The sequence below is a fragment of the Neoarius graeffei genome, chromosome 9 (genome assembly GCF_027579695.1).
Source record: "Neoarius graeffei isolate fNeoGra1 chromosome 9, fNeoGra1.pri, whole genome shotgun sequence".
Lineage (NCBI taxonomy): Eukaryota > Metazoa > Chordata > Actinopteri > Siluriformes > Ariidae > Neoarius > Neoarius graeffei.
In genome coordinates, this window is record NC_083577.1 from 37,296,307 (window position 1) to 37,313,325 (window position 17,019).

General features: G+C 43.9%; 1 protein-coding gene across 1 annotated transcript in view; it reads left to right on the forward strand.

Moving 5' to 3' along the window:
* The window catches only part of dcbld2 (discoidin, CUB and LCCL domain containing 2), a 97,548-nt gene that overhangs the window by 39,096 nt on the left and 41,433 nt on the right, over nt 1-17,019 (forward strand). The window contains exon 3 of the mRNA XM_060929425.1: nt 960-1,097. Coding sequence (XP_060785408.1) covers nt 960-1,097 — 138 coding nt within the window. The remainder of the gene's footprint in view (nt 1-959; nt 1,098-17,019) is intronic.

Here is a 17,019-nt window from a genome sequence, read left to right on the forward strand (position 1 = left end):
GCCAACGTTGTCAAAAGACGCGCGCGGCCTCTTTCGAATGCTGACGTAATCAAGCCGGAAGTTTTCCCCGCGTCCGAAATCGCTCCCTACTCACTATATGGTGGGGACGCCATTTTGTAGCGCTGTCCAAAACCTTAGTGAGGATTATGTGGGAAACGCGCTCAGTATAATATATATTTATCACAAAAACACATGCATGTATTTATTATTTTCAAAACCCACCAGCCGCCTGATCTGGCACGTTTTGATTGTGCGACAGTAATGGCGTAAATACCAGCGCGACGGACTCGTCCTTATCCTGTCGTCTTTCCAACTCTGCTCTACTCTACACTGGTTTGAAGTCGTATGGAATAATCTCCATCACTGATGAAGCTGGCAGATCTCGAAATTGGAATATGGCGATCTGTGTAAACTGTTTTCAAAATGGCGGCGCTGACACTTCACGTTTGAAGTCTCGTGAAGATCGCGCAGATAAGCGCCGCCTACCGTGGACCAAATGAGCTACGTTCAACATGGCTAAAGGCCGATAAGCGCAATATAATATGCCAATCCGAGTCACGATATAAGGTTAATAAAACCGAAAACATAACTGAATAACATGTTAATTAAGAAATATAAAGCAAGTTTAAAAATGACTTCAGTTCCCCTTTAAGGCTTTCTGCAGGGTCACATGCCTTGGTGTCTCTCGGGCTCTGAACCTCGTTTTGCCAAGAGCACCCAGTTTGGTGTTCGTCTTCAAAAGGGACACGCTCTTGTTTTCATCTCGCAGTGAATCATAATCCTCCCGTCTGCTTCATCCAGGAGCACTTAACAAGTGGATTGGATCCAGATTCCCAATAAACCGCATAGCCGTGGGCTTAGTGTGTCCATGACGACAATAAATGTGCCTATGAGCCACTTAAACTTCACAGTCTCAGTGTTTTCTGTTCAGCTCTCACTTCCTGTCTCCGTGTGCGCAGTGAAGTTCTGTCACGGAGATGTGAGCGGTCCGAGGGAGGTGAAGTCGTCTGGAAATCAGGTCACGGTGCAGTTTATGAGTGGGCCACACAGCCACGGGCGCGGCTTCTTCCTCTCCTACGCCAGCAACCGGCAGCCAGGTAAACACACTTTCAGTGCTGACTCACACTCGCACTCCAGCTGCACCACACATGGTGTTACATGGGGACCTGTGACCGATGGAACAGACCCAGTCTGCTTTGTTAGACAGTTTTATGCGCCTTTCTTACGAACACGGAGTCGGCTATGATTCAGGCAATGAGCAGACGGTTTTAAAAAGCAGCCTACGTTTCCAGCGGTTTGAGGGCGAGCTGTTATGTAATCAGATGTAGGAGTTTAATGGCATAAAGGTACTAAAACACACAAGTAACACCCTTTCTCTTTCCATTCGAAAATCATCCAAAGTTAAATGCAGCAGAACGTGGACATACACATCAGAAAAACATCAACAATGGGACGGTTCCGCTATGATATGTGCGTAGTCGTCAACAGGTGGCACGCGCGTCACTGGGTCGTTCAACAATGTCAACAACGGTGGACGACGCACAGCCCAAACCAACAAAAGTAAAGTGTTTATTCAGGGTTTATTGTGGTTTGTTTTAAGTTTAATAACATCTTGTAAATTTTAAAGATACGGAGCCGTCAAGTAAATGTTTTTCGTGATGAAAATAGTCTGTTAAATCGTGAATTTGTCAATTTGATCATTCTCGTCACGCTCTTGCCCCTTTTCCACCAAAGCAGTTCCAGGGCTGGGTCGGGGCCAGCGCTTAGTTTGGAACCGGGTTTTCTGTTTCCACTGACAAAGAACTGGCTCTGGGGCCAGAAAAACCGGTTCCAGGCTAGCACCAACTCTCTGCTGGGCCAGAGGAAAGAACCGCTTACGTCAGCGGGGGGGCGGAGTTGTTAAGATCAACAAGAATAAAAAGACCCGCGAAAGATCGCCATTTTTAAGCGACGAGAAGCAGCAGCTGTACAAACGCGAAGTCATCCATTATTATTATTGTTGCTGCTGCTGCTTCTTCCGTGTTTTTGCTTCAATGTTCGCGCCAAGGTTTATGCAAACGCAGCGACGTAATGACATGGCTCCCCTTAGCGCCGCGAGCTATGGAAAAGCAAACTGGTTCTCAGCTGGCTCGCAAGTTGAACGAGTTGTGAACCAGCACCAGCACTGGCCCCGAACCAGCCCTGGAACTGATTTAGTGGAAAAGAGGTATGTGAGTGTAACCCCTGAACTCCTTGACATTAGTGGATTGGAGTGATATTTGCAGGAAATGGACACGTCCAACTAGGGCTGCACGATTATGGAAAAAATGATAATCATGATTATCTTGATCAAAATTGTAATCACGATTATTAATCACGATTATTCTTGATGTTAGGGAAATCACTTACATTTTATTTCACTATATTCAAACAAACAATATGAACAGCTTTCAGTGCAGAATGAAATTTAAAAGAGAAGTTCTGATTTCCAAATGACAAATAAATGAAATTTATCCAAGAAATTGCCAAAGGATGAAGGAACTGAAAACTCAATTGCAACAATTACATAGCATTATACTGAGGCCTACAAGTTTTTAGCTAGAAAGACCAGCCTATGGAGCACTTGCATGCGACGTCACAGCCGATCCAGATTGTGACGTCACAGCCGATCCAGATTGTGACAGACGCCATCGTGTCGGTCAAACGCCATATTCCGCCTTCTGGTTCTACTTCTGCTTTTACTTCTACCTTTTCTTCTGGAAAACCCTACTATATACAATTCTACTACAACGGCTGTGGCTACAAGCTCTCCCTACCTGTGCACGTTTATGGTTTTTGTGTGTATTTTTGCGTGTTGTTCGTCTGTACCGGACTTCAATATCCACTACAACCGTATGGACTTACTGGACATTGGTTTCCAGCAGAAAATGACGGTTTGTAGCGATTTCCATCGCATGTACAACATTCTGGACGAGAAAAAAAAAAAAAAACATTCCGGGCGAGACCAGCGGGGTCTCCGTGGATTATCGGAAGCAAAGCGAAGGAGGCGGCGCCGGGAGCGGAAGCAAAAGCGAGGCTACAGGCAGAGCCGGCCTGTTGACTAAGCTCAGAAAACAGCTACTCAAACCTCCACTGCCAAGCCTCTATCTCTCCAACGCCAGATCCATGTAAACAACACGGACGATTTGGAATTACCTTATTCTATTCTATAATCGGCTGGTCAGTGCTATACTCAATACTTAAGTGACTTACCCGTCCAATGAGGATTATTTTCTTGTTTACAAGATGCCACATCTGAGTCGCTGACAAATCCTGAATTTCTGTAAAGAAAACTGTCCAGAGATTTATAAGCACGCAGTGCTTCACCACTGAACAGCGAGGGAAAGTTAATGAGGTAATCATACACGTCCGAGTATTCTGCTGGCAGTTCAAAATCCGGTCGTGAAAACTCCGTCCGGAAAGCCATAAGGGTCACAAATCTGTAGATCGTTTATTTTAGACATATATCTAGTTATCTGTTCATTAGAAAAAATGAGCCGTGTAGTCCGTCGGTTGAAATTGATCCATTCTGCACACAAGTGCAGCAGTATTCAGCGGTGTTTTTGACCGACAAGATGGGGGTTGTGTACTTTCCGGTCACGTGACTGCAAGATCTCTATCAACATGCTCTGGCTTTAAACATGAGCGAAGGCAGGTCACAACATTGCCTCCAGTGCTAAATAGTCTGTTGTTCCGACATAGTTAGCTTTTCTCTCTCACCTCAGTCTGTTACCTACTCTCACGCTATCACCCCTTGAAGATACAGCTGCACTGAAGCTCTGCGCACTTGGCTTGCTTGCTTATTTAGGCGGAGTAATGAAACCTTACATGTGTCCGTTCGCCCCCTAATGGTTTGGCGGAGTACTGGTCAAAAAGTGCTTGATCAGATATGCAGCAGAGCTCTCATTTTAAATGGGAATAAATCGCGATTTTCATTTAATTTAATCGTGGCAGCCAAAATCGCGATTTTCGATTAAATTCGATTAATTGTGCAGCCCTACGTCCAACTTCATTTCTGTTCGTTTTGGTGTTTCAACATGTACTTACTGAAGAGGCTCATATTTACATTCCCAACTCGAAACATCCCCACTCATTTCACTCACTAAACAAGTTAAAAAAGAAATGTAGATGTGGCAGACAATTTTACAATTGCTAAGAATTATGACCAGTTGCTAGGACGTTAATTAAGAGATTAATATTAAAACACACAAACATTAATCACACCTAATAAAACACAAATTATCGCTACCGCTTGGGCTTCAAATGAACCATGTCAGGCTTCAAATCATTCAGGCCGAGCCTCAAATAACTATAACGCCCGCAAAAACCATATTATTGTTATATTAATGAGTTCAACAGCCAATTTAGCCATGTGTGTTTTAATTTCTGTTACCAGAATTCTTATCCCTGAATATATGAACTATACACCAATATAGAATCAGCACTCATCAAAATTTAATGTATGCATTCTTTTGAGGAAATATTTGTTTGATTATTCAAGTATGTGATTGATATAAAAAAAAATCAAACATCATTATGATTTCACAATAACTGGCCCATCAATAAGCATGATAAGCACAAATACATCTTACAGGCCGCGTGAAGTAGACGCGGTTACCCAGACCACAAGCCCTAACTTAAGCACAATAATGGATATCTGTGATGAATCTCAGTCATCCAGGTACATAGTAATCTGTGGTTGGTTGAAGAGAGCAACTGGACTTGCTTGAAGATTCTTGAAAATGTTTCGCCTCCCATCCTAAAGGCATCCTCAGTTCTGTCTGACTAAAGGGAGTATCAGGTATTTATCCTCTCATGGATCATCATACACTACGTTCAGACTGCAACCTGAAACGACCCATATCCGATTTGTTGTGAAATCCGATTTTTTTGTTAGGCCGTTCACATTACCAATTATATGAGACTTGTATGCGATCTCCAATATGAACAGAAAACGACCCAAAAGTGTCCCGCATGCGCAAATTGACACGTAATAAGCACATCTACGTAATACGTAAACAAAAAAAAGCCATTGTTGTTGTTTTCCACCAAAGAGGCGGGATTAGCCAACGCAGAATAGTGACGTTTGTCTTTTGTTGATGACGTGTAGGTCGCATGAATGCGACCTGTCCGGTCAGACTGCAGTCGCATGTGAAAATAACGGATATGCATCGGAATTAGGACCACATATCCAAGCGGCCTGGGTCGCATGTGAAAAAAATCGGATCTGTGTCGTTCAGATTGTCAATAACAAATCGGATACAGGTCGCATATGGGCAAAAAAATCAGATATGGGTCGTTTCAGGGTGCAGTCTGAACGTAGTCATAGAATTCGAATCAGAATGCTGATGGCTGCATTGTAGGTGGCTGATAAAAGATGTCATAGACACCCACCTCTGTTCAATGATGGTCGTTCCAACTGAGGATGCTTTTAGGATGAGAGGCGAAACGTTTTCAAGAATCTTCAAGCAAGTCCAGTTGCTCTCTTCTACCAACCACAGATTACTATGTACTTGGATGACTGAGATTCGTCACAGATATGTTTCTACGCACTTTGGGATGAGATCCCTTCGACTGGTGCGGGAGTATGAGAGGACTTCCAGAAAACTGGCAGACATCTTAGCCAGAGAGGATCGTTCATTTTTGTCAACCTGGAACGACCATCACTGGACAGAGGTGGGTGTCTATGACCTCTTTTATCAGCCACCTACAATGCAGCCATCAGCATTCTGATTCGGATTCTATGATGATCCATGAGAGGATAAATACTGCATACTCCCTATTCGTCAGACAGAACTGAGGATGCCTTTAGGATGAGAGGCGAAACGTTTTCAAGAATCTTCAAGCAAGTCCAGTTGCTCTCTTCTACCAACCACAGATCACAATCATGGATGTGGCATGGGCGATAATTCGCGTATTTGTACGTTTGACAACATTTTATAAGCGTCTATTCCAGTTAAACATCAATAAAATGTATTAATTCTATTTTATTTCAGCGAAACGTTATACAAACCAATGTCACAATGAGTATTGTTTTGGCTGGGAACGACCCGGAAGTGGAGGACTGATCACAGCACCATCTGCTGAATACAGCTAAAATGTAACATAGCGGAGTAGTCCCATTACATGGTTAACTAGTTAATAATTATTCGCTGAAGGTGAAGTGAATGATAACTGAAATGAAGTCGAGATTATTATTCACCGATATTCACCGAGCCTGAGGCGGATAATCGTTTTAGTATAAATACCCAGGTGATTTTATTTAAAAAAAAAAAACGTATTAAAATAATTTATTTCAGACCTCAAAGGCAGCATACAAATGTGATAATGACGTGGCGCAGACTTGTCACTTATCTACTCCGAGTCACATAAAATCCTTTGTTTTGAAACCGATAAAATAAATCACGGTCCCACCTGACCTTTGAATAGTTTTGGACCAAACTTCGTAGCGTCTCGAGTGTTTTTAGGAACAGCATTTTCTTTCATAATCTGTAATTCTTTCTCACTTACGGTGGCGACGAGATCGGCTGCCATTTTGCCGAGTCAGTCAAGGTGATTGGTCGAGAGATTCGGATTATTTCTCGATAATCAGCGCATGCGACTTCCTATAATCACCTCCATATTTATGCTACGCATGTGTACAGCGAAAAGTTTTTATACCCCGCCCAAATGAAGTTTGGCAGGGGGTATAGAAACGGGTTACGTCTGTCCGGTCACATTTTCGTTTCCGGGCCATATCTTTAAAACTACTGAAGGTATCGTTGTGGAACTTTGTATACATATCAAGCAACATGTGAACTGGTGCCTTTTTGCTATTTTGGATTTTTGATGAGTATTTTTCAAATTTTTACATTGGAAAAAAAATAGATTTTGTTTCTAAGAGCAATGTTCATTTCCGGAGCAAATATCTAAAACTATTCATGATATAGGTTTGAAACGTGGTATACATGTTAACAAGGTGATGTAGATACACTTTTCAGACTGAGAAATTTGAAAATTTTTCATGTTTCCATGGAAACAATTTCAGACTTAGTCTCTCAGGTTAGTCTTAGCGGTAGGTTTTGTTTCCGGAGCAGAACTTGTAAGCTATTGCCCCTTTTCCACCAAAGCAGTTCCAGGGCTGGGTCGGGGCCAGTGCTTAGTTTGGAACCGGGTTTTCTGTTTCCACTGACAAAGAACTGGCTCTGGGGCCAGAAAAACCAGTTCCAGGCTAGCACCAACTCTCTGCTGGGCCAGAGGAAAGAACCGCTTACGTCAGTGGGGGGGGGGGCGGAGTTGTTAAGGCCAACAACAATAACAAGACCGCAAAAGATCGCCATTTTTAAGCGACGAGAAGCCGCAGCTGTACAAACGCGAAGTCGTCCATTATTATTATTGTTGTTGCTGCTGCTTCTTCCGTGTTTTTGCTTTGATATTCGCACCAAGGTTTATGCAAACGTAGCGACATAACTGACGTATACAACGACGTAACTGACGTATACAGCGACGTAATGACGTGGCTTCCCTTAGCATCGCGAGCTATGGAAAAGCAAACTGGTTCTCAGCTGGCTCGCAAGTTGAACGAGTTGTGAACCAGCACTGGCCCCGAACCAGCCCTGGAACTGATTTGGTGGGAAAGGGGTACATGAGTGGTACAATCTTGAAAGTTGGTATATGTGTTGATTTAAGTAATGTATATGTGCCTTTTGATGCTAAGAAATGTGAGATTTTAATTTTTAGTTCACCTGAACCAAAGGTCCGGTGGGTTTATGCCATGGGCTGCTGAGGTCAGTGTAAAGAGGTTGGGTTGGTTTCCTGCAGCAGAACTTGAACTTATCATCTTGGAGGGTTTGTGAGAAGTTAGTCCTCAGCTCATGCTGATGCTACAGTGCGACACTGCTAATGTTGGTGTTTAACACAAGGAGGAATTTAATTGATCTCAGACATAAGTGATCATGGTCAGGTTTTTGCTGTTCGCTCCCAAGAACAAAAGAGCACAAGCTTACTTTCTTGCTCCCCATTTACCAGCAACGTTCAGTGTCGTATTAATGAGAAACTCGATATAGAAGTACAGTGGTGCTTGAAAGTTTGTGTTTCGGCATAAATATGACCTAAAACAACACCAGTTTTTCACAAGTCCTAAAAGTAGATAAAGAGAACCCAGTTAAACAAATGAGACAAAAATATTATACTTGATCATTTATTTATTGAGGAAAATGATCCAATATTACATATCTGTGAGTGGCAAAAGTATGTGAACCTTTGCTTTCAGTATCTGGTGTGACCCCCTTGTGCAGCAATAACTGCAACTAAATGTTTGCGGTAACTGTTGATCAGTCCTGCACACTGGCTTGGAGGAATTTTAGCCCATTCCTCCGTACAGAACAGCTTCAACTCTGGGATGTTGGTGGGTTTCCTCACATGAACTGCTCACTTCAGGTCCTTCCACAACATTTCGATTGGATTAAGGTCAGGACTTTGACTTGGCCATTCCAAAACATTAACTTTATTCTTCTTTAACCATTCTTTGGTAGAACGACTTGTGCGCTTAGGGTCGTTGTCTTGCTGCATGACCCACCTTCTCTTGAGATTCAGTTCATGGACAGATGTCCTGACATTTTCCTTTAGAATTTGCTGGTATAATTCAGAATTCATTGTTCCATCAATGATGGCAAGCCGTCCTGGCCCAGATGCAGCAAAACAGGCCCAAACCATGATACTACCACCACCATGTTTCACAGATGGGATAAGATTCTTATGCTGGAATGCAGTGTTTTTCTTTCTCCAAACATAACGCTTCTCATTTAAACCAAAAAGTTCTATTTTGGTCTCATCCGTCCACAAAACATTTTCCTAATAACCTTCTGGCTTGTCCATGTGATCTTTAGCAAACTGCAGACGAGCAGCAATGTTCTTTCTGGAGAGCAGTGGCTTTCTCCTTACAACCCTGCCATGCACACCATTGCTGTTCAGTGTTCTCCTGATGGTGGACTCATGAACATTTTAACATTAGCCAATGTGAGAGAGGCCTTCAGTTGCTTAGAAGTTACCCTGGGGTCCTTTGTGACCTCACCGACTATTACACACCTTGCTCTTGGAGTGATCTTTGTTGGTCGACCACTCCTGGGGAGGGTAACAATGGTCATGAATTTCCTCCATTTGTACACAATCTGTCTGACTGTGGATTGGTGGAGTCCAAACTCTTTAGAGATGGTTTTGTAACCTTTTCCAGCCTGATGAGCATCAACAACACTTTTCCAGAGGTCCTCAGAAATCTCCTTTGTTCGTGCCATGATACACTTCCACAAGCATGTGTTGTGAAGATCAGACTTTGATAGATCCCTGTTCTTTAAATAAAACAGGGTGCCCACTCCCACCTGATAGTCATCCCATTGATTGAAAACACCTGACTCTAATTTCACCTTCAAATTAACTGCTAATGCTAGAGGTGCATATACTTTTTTGCCAAAATCTGATTGTTTTAGGTCATTTATGCAGAAATATAGAAAATTCTAAAGGGTTCACAAACTTTCAAGCACCACTGTAGGAAAGACAGGCAGCGATGTCCACAAGTGCCAGTGACTGGCGGTTTTCTCCACCTACACAGACGGTCTGCGCCGGCTACTCGATCCCAGAAAAAAAGAACAACTTGTCTTTCAATGTTTTTATTTTATTTTTTTACAATATCGTCTCCACTGCCCATAATTTGCTACAAATCCAATTATTTTGCCACGAAATTGTCTTCGACTCAGGTCTAGCATGACTGGAAGCGACGCCATATTTTTTCATCAATTCTTGTGCTCTGATTGGTTGAGCGAGACCACGTGACCACGCCGTAGCAGACGATGGTAAAGACGTAGTTGGTGGTTGTTGTAGACGATTTCACTTGGTTTTCACAAAATATTTTATAATGTAATTTACACACGCGCTAAATAAGCTCACCATGTAGTTGTGTTAGAGTCAGGCAGCGTACTACAGAGGGGAACTGAGAAAGCCAAGCACACACACGTCCAGAGGGAAATTTCATCCAGGTTTTGCAAGTATTTTACAGGGAAATGGTTAGGAATTTAGTAGCCGAGAATGCACCAGAAGGCATGTAAATTTCAACATTTTCATGGGGGGCATGGGCCCAGACCCCCTTAGTGTTAGCATGCCAAATTCCAGAGCTGCCTACTACTTTATTTAGCTGGCTACTTCAGATTTTCTGGAGAACTCTGGACAGGAAATGTTTGACTCGTACTTTGCAGAACGAAACAAAATGAAGAGCGTGATGGCTTCGATGATGGTATAGCATGAAAGTTAAAGCTTTCGAAACTGGTGAGTACAGATGAGGAGGGGAGAGAGCTGAGCAGAGGAAAGGACTAAAGTGCTGCTGCATCGCTCGCTTTAAGTAGAAATGAAATGAGGGCTAATGCTGGGTTCATGCTGCCTGGTAAGTGGGAATTTGCAGGTTGTAATAACGTCGCTTCCCACCTCAGTGTGTGAAGTGGAAACAAAGCATGGACACCTCCACGAGCGGCTTGTGTTTGCTCTGAGAGCGCGGAAAGCTCGTAAAAAGCTACTTTAAAGTGCATATCCTGGACCAATTTTGTTTGTTTTATATGAAAGTATGTCCCTTTGCACACTCATCCGGAAGGGTAATTTTGCACAAGGCCATCTGTCTACAGCAGAAAAAAATAAAATGCGTCTGGAAAAATCCCAAGGGAGTCTGGAGCCAGATTCGTGACGTCACCTGTGGAAGCGCCAGCAGGCTGCGAGAGCTTGCACGGTTTCAGTGCACAGCCTGTGTAGATCAAGTTTAGCAGCCAGCGATTTTGCACTGAAATATGGGATTGTCACCTGAGTGCAATGTTACCTCACCTTTGGATGAAGAATGTAATGTTGCTACACCCTCCGACGATACATCTGTTAACCATTTTAATAATTGTGTGATAACGAAGAAATTTGCAGAAAACCACCAGGTCGTTTTCTCATAAACAAACCCGCGCTGACGTAGGATTCAGAGGGAGGCGTCCCGCACGCGACGTCACAAAAATCAATGTTTGCTGGGAAATCCAAATGCCGAGTTTTTTCAGAGGCGGACCAATTCGCCTCAAATGGCTTGATTTCAACTGAATTTTTCTGGTATTGTGCAAGGTAGGGCGGCACGGTGGTGTAGTGGTTAGCGCTGTCGCCTCACAGCAAGAAGGTCCGGGTTCGAGCCCCGTGGCCGGCGAGGGCCTTTCTGTGTGGAGTTTGCATGTTCTCCCCGTGTCCGCGTGGGTTTCCTCCGGGTGCTCCGGTTTCCCCCACAGTCCAAAGACATGCAGGTTAGGTTAACTGGTGACTCTAAATTGACCGTAGGTGTGAATGTGAGTGTGAATGGTTGTCTGTGTCTATGTGTCAGCCCTGTGATGACCTGGCGACTTGTCCAGGGTGTACCCCGCCTTTCGCCCGTAGTCAGCTGGGATAGGCTCCAGCTTGCCTGCGACCCTGTAGAAGGATAAAGCGGCTTGAGATAATGAGATGAGATGAGATTGCGCAAGGTAAAAAAATTTGCGCAAAATGTGACAGATATTTGACCAAAGTTGAATATAAAATAGGAGAATTGCATTGATCTTGCTCCTGAATTTACCCGTGATAGTTATTTTTGTTTAGTGGACTGAAAGCTACTGAATTCGAATCACAGACTTCCAATTTTATTAGGTTTTTTTTTTAAAAAACAGAACAATTAATGAATTTAAAGCCATGTGGCCCTAAATTCGCCGTTATATTTTCCTGCTTCACCGTGACCCAGTTCAAGATAGATACTATGTCATGTCTGACGTGGTGGGCTGTTCCTGTTCGTGCAAAGCATTGTGGGATACAAATTTGAAACAGGAGAGTTGAAAATGAGGATGTGAGTGTGCGCATAAAACGTGAAAGACCGGTGACCGTAACAGAACGCGAGAAGAAAAGATGTTGTATGCAAAGGAAAGGAAACGCAGGACCAAACTAATAAATATGGGCGCTCAGCGAGCACCTCGGTGTGATCAGCTGTTAGTTTAGCGACGGAATGATGGAACTGTCAGTGCACGCTCAAAGGTAAACCTGTAGATGGCAGTAATGCAACACTGTGGATGCCAGCTGCCGTAAAACCCAAAAGAAGGTAAACCTGCGCATGCGCACACGGACATCCTCTGTCTGCTTGACTGCGCGAAGTGAGATTTCATGCCCGTATTTGCTCAGGAATCTCCTCAAATTAAATAACTTCCCAGTCACAGAATGGCCTGATATTTTGTGAGATATTACCAAAATAAACATTATCACAATGACCAAACTTCAGAGGGAACTCCGTTTCACCGATTTTATGAAATCGAAAGGCCGTCTAACTTTAACTGCACTTTTCCAATTTCACAGCTGAGTGGCTATTTTAGTGCTGTTCTATCAGAGTAAACTTCACACATTCGGGCAACATTTTGGACTGAAATCGCAGCATCGAAACAACAGCAGGGAAGTGTTAGAATAGTGGGAATAGTGTTAACAACATGCTAGCCAGAGGACAAGAGCGAGTAATGTTAGCAACATGCTAGCCACAGGAAAATGGCGAGTAACATTAGCAACGTGCTAGCCAGAGGACAAGAGGAAGTAATGTTAGCAACAACGTGCTGGCAAGAGGGAGTAACGTTAGCAACAACGTGCTGGCAAGAGGGAGTAATGTTAGCAACAACGTGCTGGCAAGAGAGAGTAACGTTGGCAACAACGTGCTAGTCAGAGGGCACTAGCGAGTAACGTTAGCAACAACGTGCTAGCCAGAGGGCAATAGCGAGTAACGTTAGCAACAACGTGCTAGCCAGAGGACAATAATGAGCAATGTTAGCAACATGCTAGCTACAGGACAATAACGAGTAATGTTAGCAACATGCTAGCCAGAGGGCAGTAGCAAGTAACATTAGCAACAATGTGCTAGCCACAGGAAAATAGCAAGTAACGTTAGCAACGTGCTAGCCAGAGGACAAGAGGGAGTAATGTTAGCAGCAACGTGCTAGCCAGAGGGCAATAGCGAGTAACGTTAGCAGCCACGTGCTAGCCAGAGGGCAATAGCGAGTAACGTTAGCAGCAACGTGCTAGCCAGAGGGCAATAGCGAGTAACGTTAGCAGCAACGTGCTAGCCAGAGGGCAATAGCGAGTAACGTTAGCAGCAACGTGCTAGCCAGAGGGCAATAGCGAGTAACGTTAGCAGCCACGTGCTAGCCAGAGGGCAATAGCGAGTAACGTTAGCAGCCACGTGCTACTGTGTGTGTATATGATCTGATTTGAAGCTCCTGCTTCTCTAAACTGATTTAAACGTGTTCACAGCTGTGTTCGTCGTCACTCTGTGGTAGTTGAGAAGACTCGCAGGCTGATGAGTTGAAATAACAAGCTGAGGGGGTTTTATTTATTTATTTTTTGGTGGTTTTTACTGGGTGTAGGCAGGAAATTACAAGTTGCACCTTTGCCTCAAACGCAGCATTAATCCCACTGGCACCGCATTCAGCTTCCAGTTGAACGGCATTGTAGGTAACCTAGGAAACCACGGAGCCCGGCTTGTTGAAGAAAGACGTTTCAACCAGAAAGTAAACACTGACTTTAATTGATCATGAAATAAAGTGAGACCTGTGTATTAACTCTAATAACGGATATGCAGGTTGTTCAGGAAGGATTTTTCCACTGAAAGTGAACATTTTTCACTCTTACCAGGATGATGTCGTGTCATTTTAACGAGTTGCTTTCATGGCGACAAAATGACACCATCGTCAGGCTAAATCATAGTGTCGCTGAGACTGAGCTGTTTTTGCGGCGAGAGATCTCCAGCGTGGCCCGGTGACTCAGAGTAATAACGGTGCGTGTGGCTCGTTGACGGACAACGTGAACGGCTTGTCACGGCTGCGATGAAACATTGACCAAATAAAGATTGCGTCGTCGTTTTGGGTGACCCGTTCGGCCCTCGTTTGAGAGCGTATTACGGAGTAGCAAACAAAGTCAGCACTTATTTTTATTTTATTGTGCTGTGATTCTGCAGGAGCGACGCTTTGTTCCTGACATTACATCTGTCTGTGATGAAAGGAATGAAAATAAAGTTTACTTGACACGTCTTGAAGCAAACCCGGTGTTCCATCAGTGTGCTTTTGGGGAATTTGTGCGCAATAACATCATACACTAAACATCATATACGGTCACGGTGTCTAGACAGAAACACGTCAGCAGCTCCGATTTACAAAACGTGAAATCTGATGTGTTTTCAGTTTGGGTTCCGATACACAGAGTCAGGATGGTTTCCTGGAATTCCTTGGACCTGTTCCCAAACCACACCGGAACAGAACAGTGGGTGTTATTAACAGACGTGTGAAATCACGACGTTTTAGTTTATATTACAATGAACTGGAAACAAAAGCTGTGCGTGTGTGCGCGCGCGCGCACCCGTGTGTGTCCGCTTCAGACTGTGCCTCTCATGAGGTTGGCGTAGGAGTTGCCATGGCGACGGCTGTGTGTGTTTGTACAGATGAGAGGGAGGGGCCTCATGTGCAACTGATTAAGGGGAGAGGAAAAGGGAGAGTGAATTTCTTTCTGTTTCCAACAGAAGTCATGATTGCATTAGTGCAGACAGGCAATAAAATCTCTGCTGTTGTGTGTGTGAGAGAGGGAGGGAGGGAGATTCTGGAAGAAAAACTGGAAGAAAATCTCGTTTTCTCCAGAGACGGGGTGTGCCCATGATGATCTATCACTGTAGAATTAATAAACGCGTTCTTAAACTGAAAGGAAGTGATGTCATGACATATCTGGAGGTTGCCGCGTAGGAACTTGAGGTCGAGTATAATGTTTGGAAGCAGAGACAGAACAGAGCAGCGGGAATGTAAACGTCTGTGCATCATCACCGTGTCTGTACATCGTCAGTGTCTGTCCAGATAGTCTAGACTGGAGTAAGTGGACTGGCTGTGTCTCAAATCACAAACTGGACTTGACTATTAGGTGGTTTTGAGCGTGCTCACACGGTGATCTACGGACAGTAAAAGGACCCAGGTTGTGGGACGATGGTCACGTTGTACGCTAACCTCTCCCATCATGCACCGCGAAGAGGAGTGGCTTATAACGGACAGAACCAGAACGATGAAGGTTTTGTTTGTGGGTTGATGGATCAAAAACATGCTTTGGTTGAAACAAAGCTGTAATTGAACGCGTAATCATTGATATGGTGAGGTTTTCTGTGAGAACACAGCCATGGCCTGAAGGTTAGAGAAGCAGTCTTGGGTTCAAAGGGTCGCTGGTTCAATTCCCAGGAAAAATGTGAGGGGAGTTGAGTAAATGAGCAGCACTTTCCCCTCCCTCTGTATCACGGCTGAAGTGCTCTTGAGCAAGGCACCGAACCCCCAACTGCTCCCCGGGCGCTGTAGCGTAGCTGCCCACTGCTCGTGTGTGTGTGTGTGTTTTCACTGTTTCAGAGGAGTTAAATGCAGAGGAGGAATTTCACTGTGCTTGAGTGTGCATGTGACAAATAAAGGCTGCTTCTTCTTCTTAACACATAAGGAAGGTGTGCAGTGTCCGTGCTTTCTAACAGTCTGAGGTAAAGCTGCAAGATCTCAGACACACGAGAGTCTTCAGGGCTCTCAGGAACATGATGGGCTGCATTTGTTTGTCTTCACTTTAAGAGAGAAAGACGAGAGGCTGGTAAGGGGATGTATGTTTATAGCTGCTATAATGTCCGTGTTAACTGGAGCTGGTTTCTCTTGCAGATGTTCTGCAACATTAAAATAAACGGTTTAAAAAAAAAGTGATTCTTTCATAATTTTGCTCAGCTAGAGGAAATGGAGCCCGAAGAAGCCACACTCGCGTTATTAAAGGTGCTTCTGGTAAAATCGCAGTTAGTTCCTTATTTTAGCTCACCCAGACGATAGGCTACAAGTTTGTGCCATCGTGTCTTGTCGGTCATCCATCCAGCGTCGTCCACGTTTCACGAAAATCGCTTCTTCTCCCTCAGTTCTTCACCGATTTTGGTTCTTTCTGGCATGAAGGTAGGGGTACCTAGGGTGCATATAATTTCTACCCAGATTTGCTTAATTACAATTATTCATCTAGTTATGGACTAATTAAACCTTAAAGGCGATACGCAGATCCTTTATTTTTAAATACATTTGTGAGTGGATAGTATCTCCACCTTTGACTCTTGTATGCTGCGTAAATGGGAATAAAAATGTATATTTGAGAGTTAAAATCGACTGCAGAGTTGGCATTCGAGCTGCCCCGCTGAGCCAGCCAGCCCTGAATGCGTGACGTCACTGCGGTAACCGGTTTTAAGGCCGAGGCCTTTGACAGCTATAGACCAAAGTCATATAAATAAAAATTTATGGTGAAAGTAAGAAACACCGTTACCGACTTGCTCAACTAAGACTGATTTAACTTCATTGATTGTGGGTTGACTCTCATTAAAACAGGATGGGTGTTATAACTTATGCAACATACATGTATATGCATGCATTTTCACTGATAAAACGTAAAAGGCTAATTAAATAATCAGATGAACTGAGACAATCACATTCTGAAGCAAATTAAATCATCTTATACCACTAACTTAAAGGAACAGTCCACTGTATTTCCATAATGAAATATGCTCTTGTCTGAATTGAGACGAGCTGCTCCGTACCTGTCCGAGCTTTGCGCGACCTCCCAGTCAGTCAGACGCAGTCAGACGTGCTGTCACTCCTGTTAGCAATGTAGCTAGGCTCAGTATGGCCAACGGTATTTTTTGGGGCTGTAGTTAGATGCGACCAAACTCTTCCGCGTTTTTCCTGTTTACATAGGTTTATATGACCAGTGATATGAAACAAGTTCAGTTGCACAAATTGAAATGTAGCGATTTTCTATGCTATGGAAAGTCCGCACTATAATGACAGGCGTACTAACACCTTCTGCGCGCTTCGGCAGCGCATTGATGTGGAGCTCAGATATCAATGCGCTGCCGAAGTGCGCAGAAGGTGTTAGTACGCCTGTCATTATAGTGCCGACTTTCCATAGCATAGAAAATCGCTA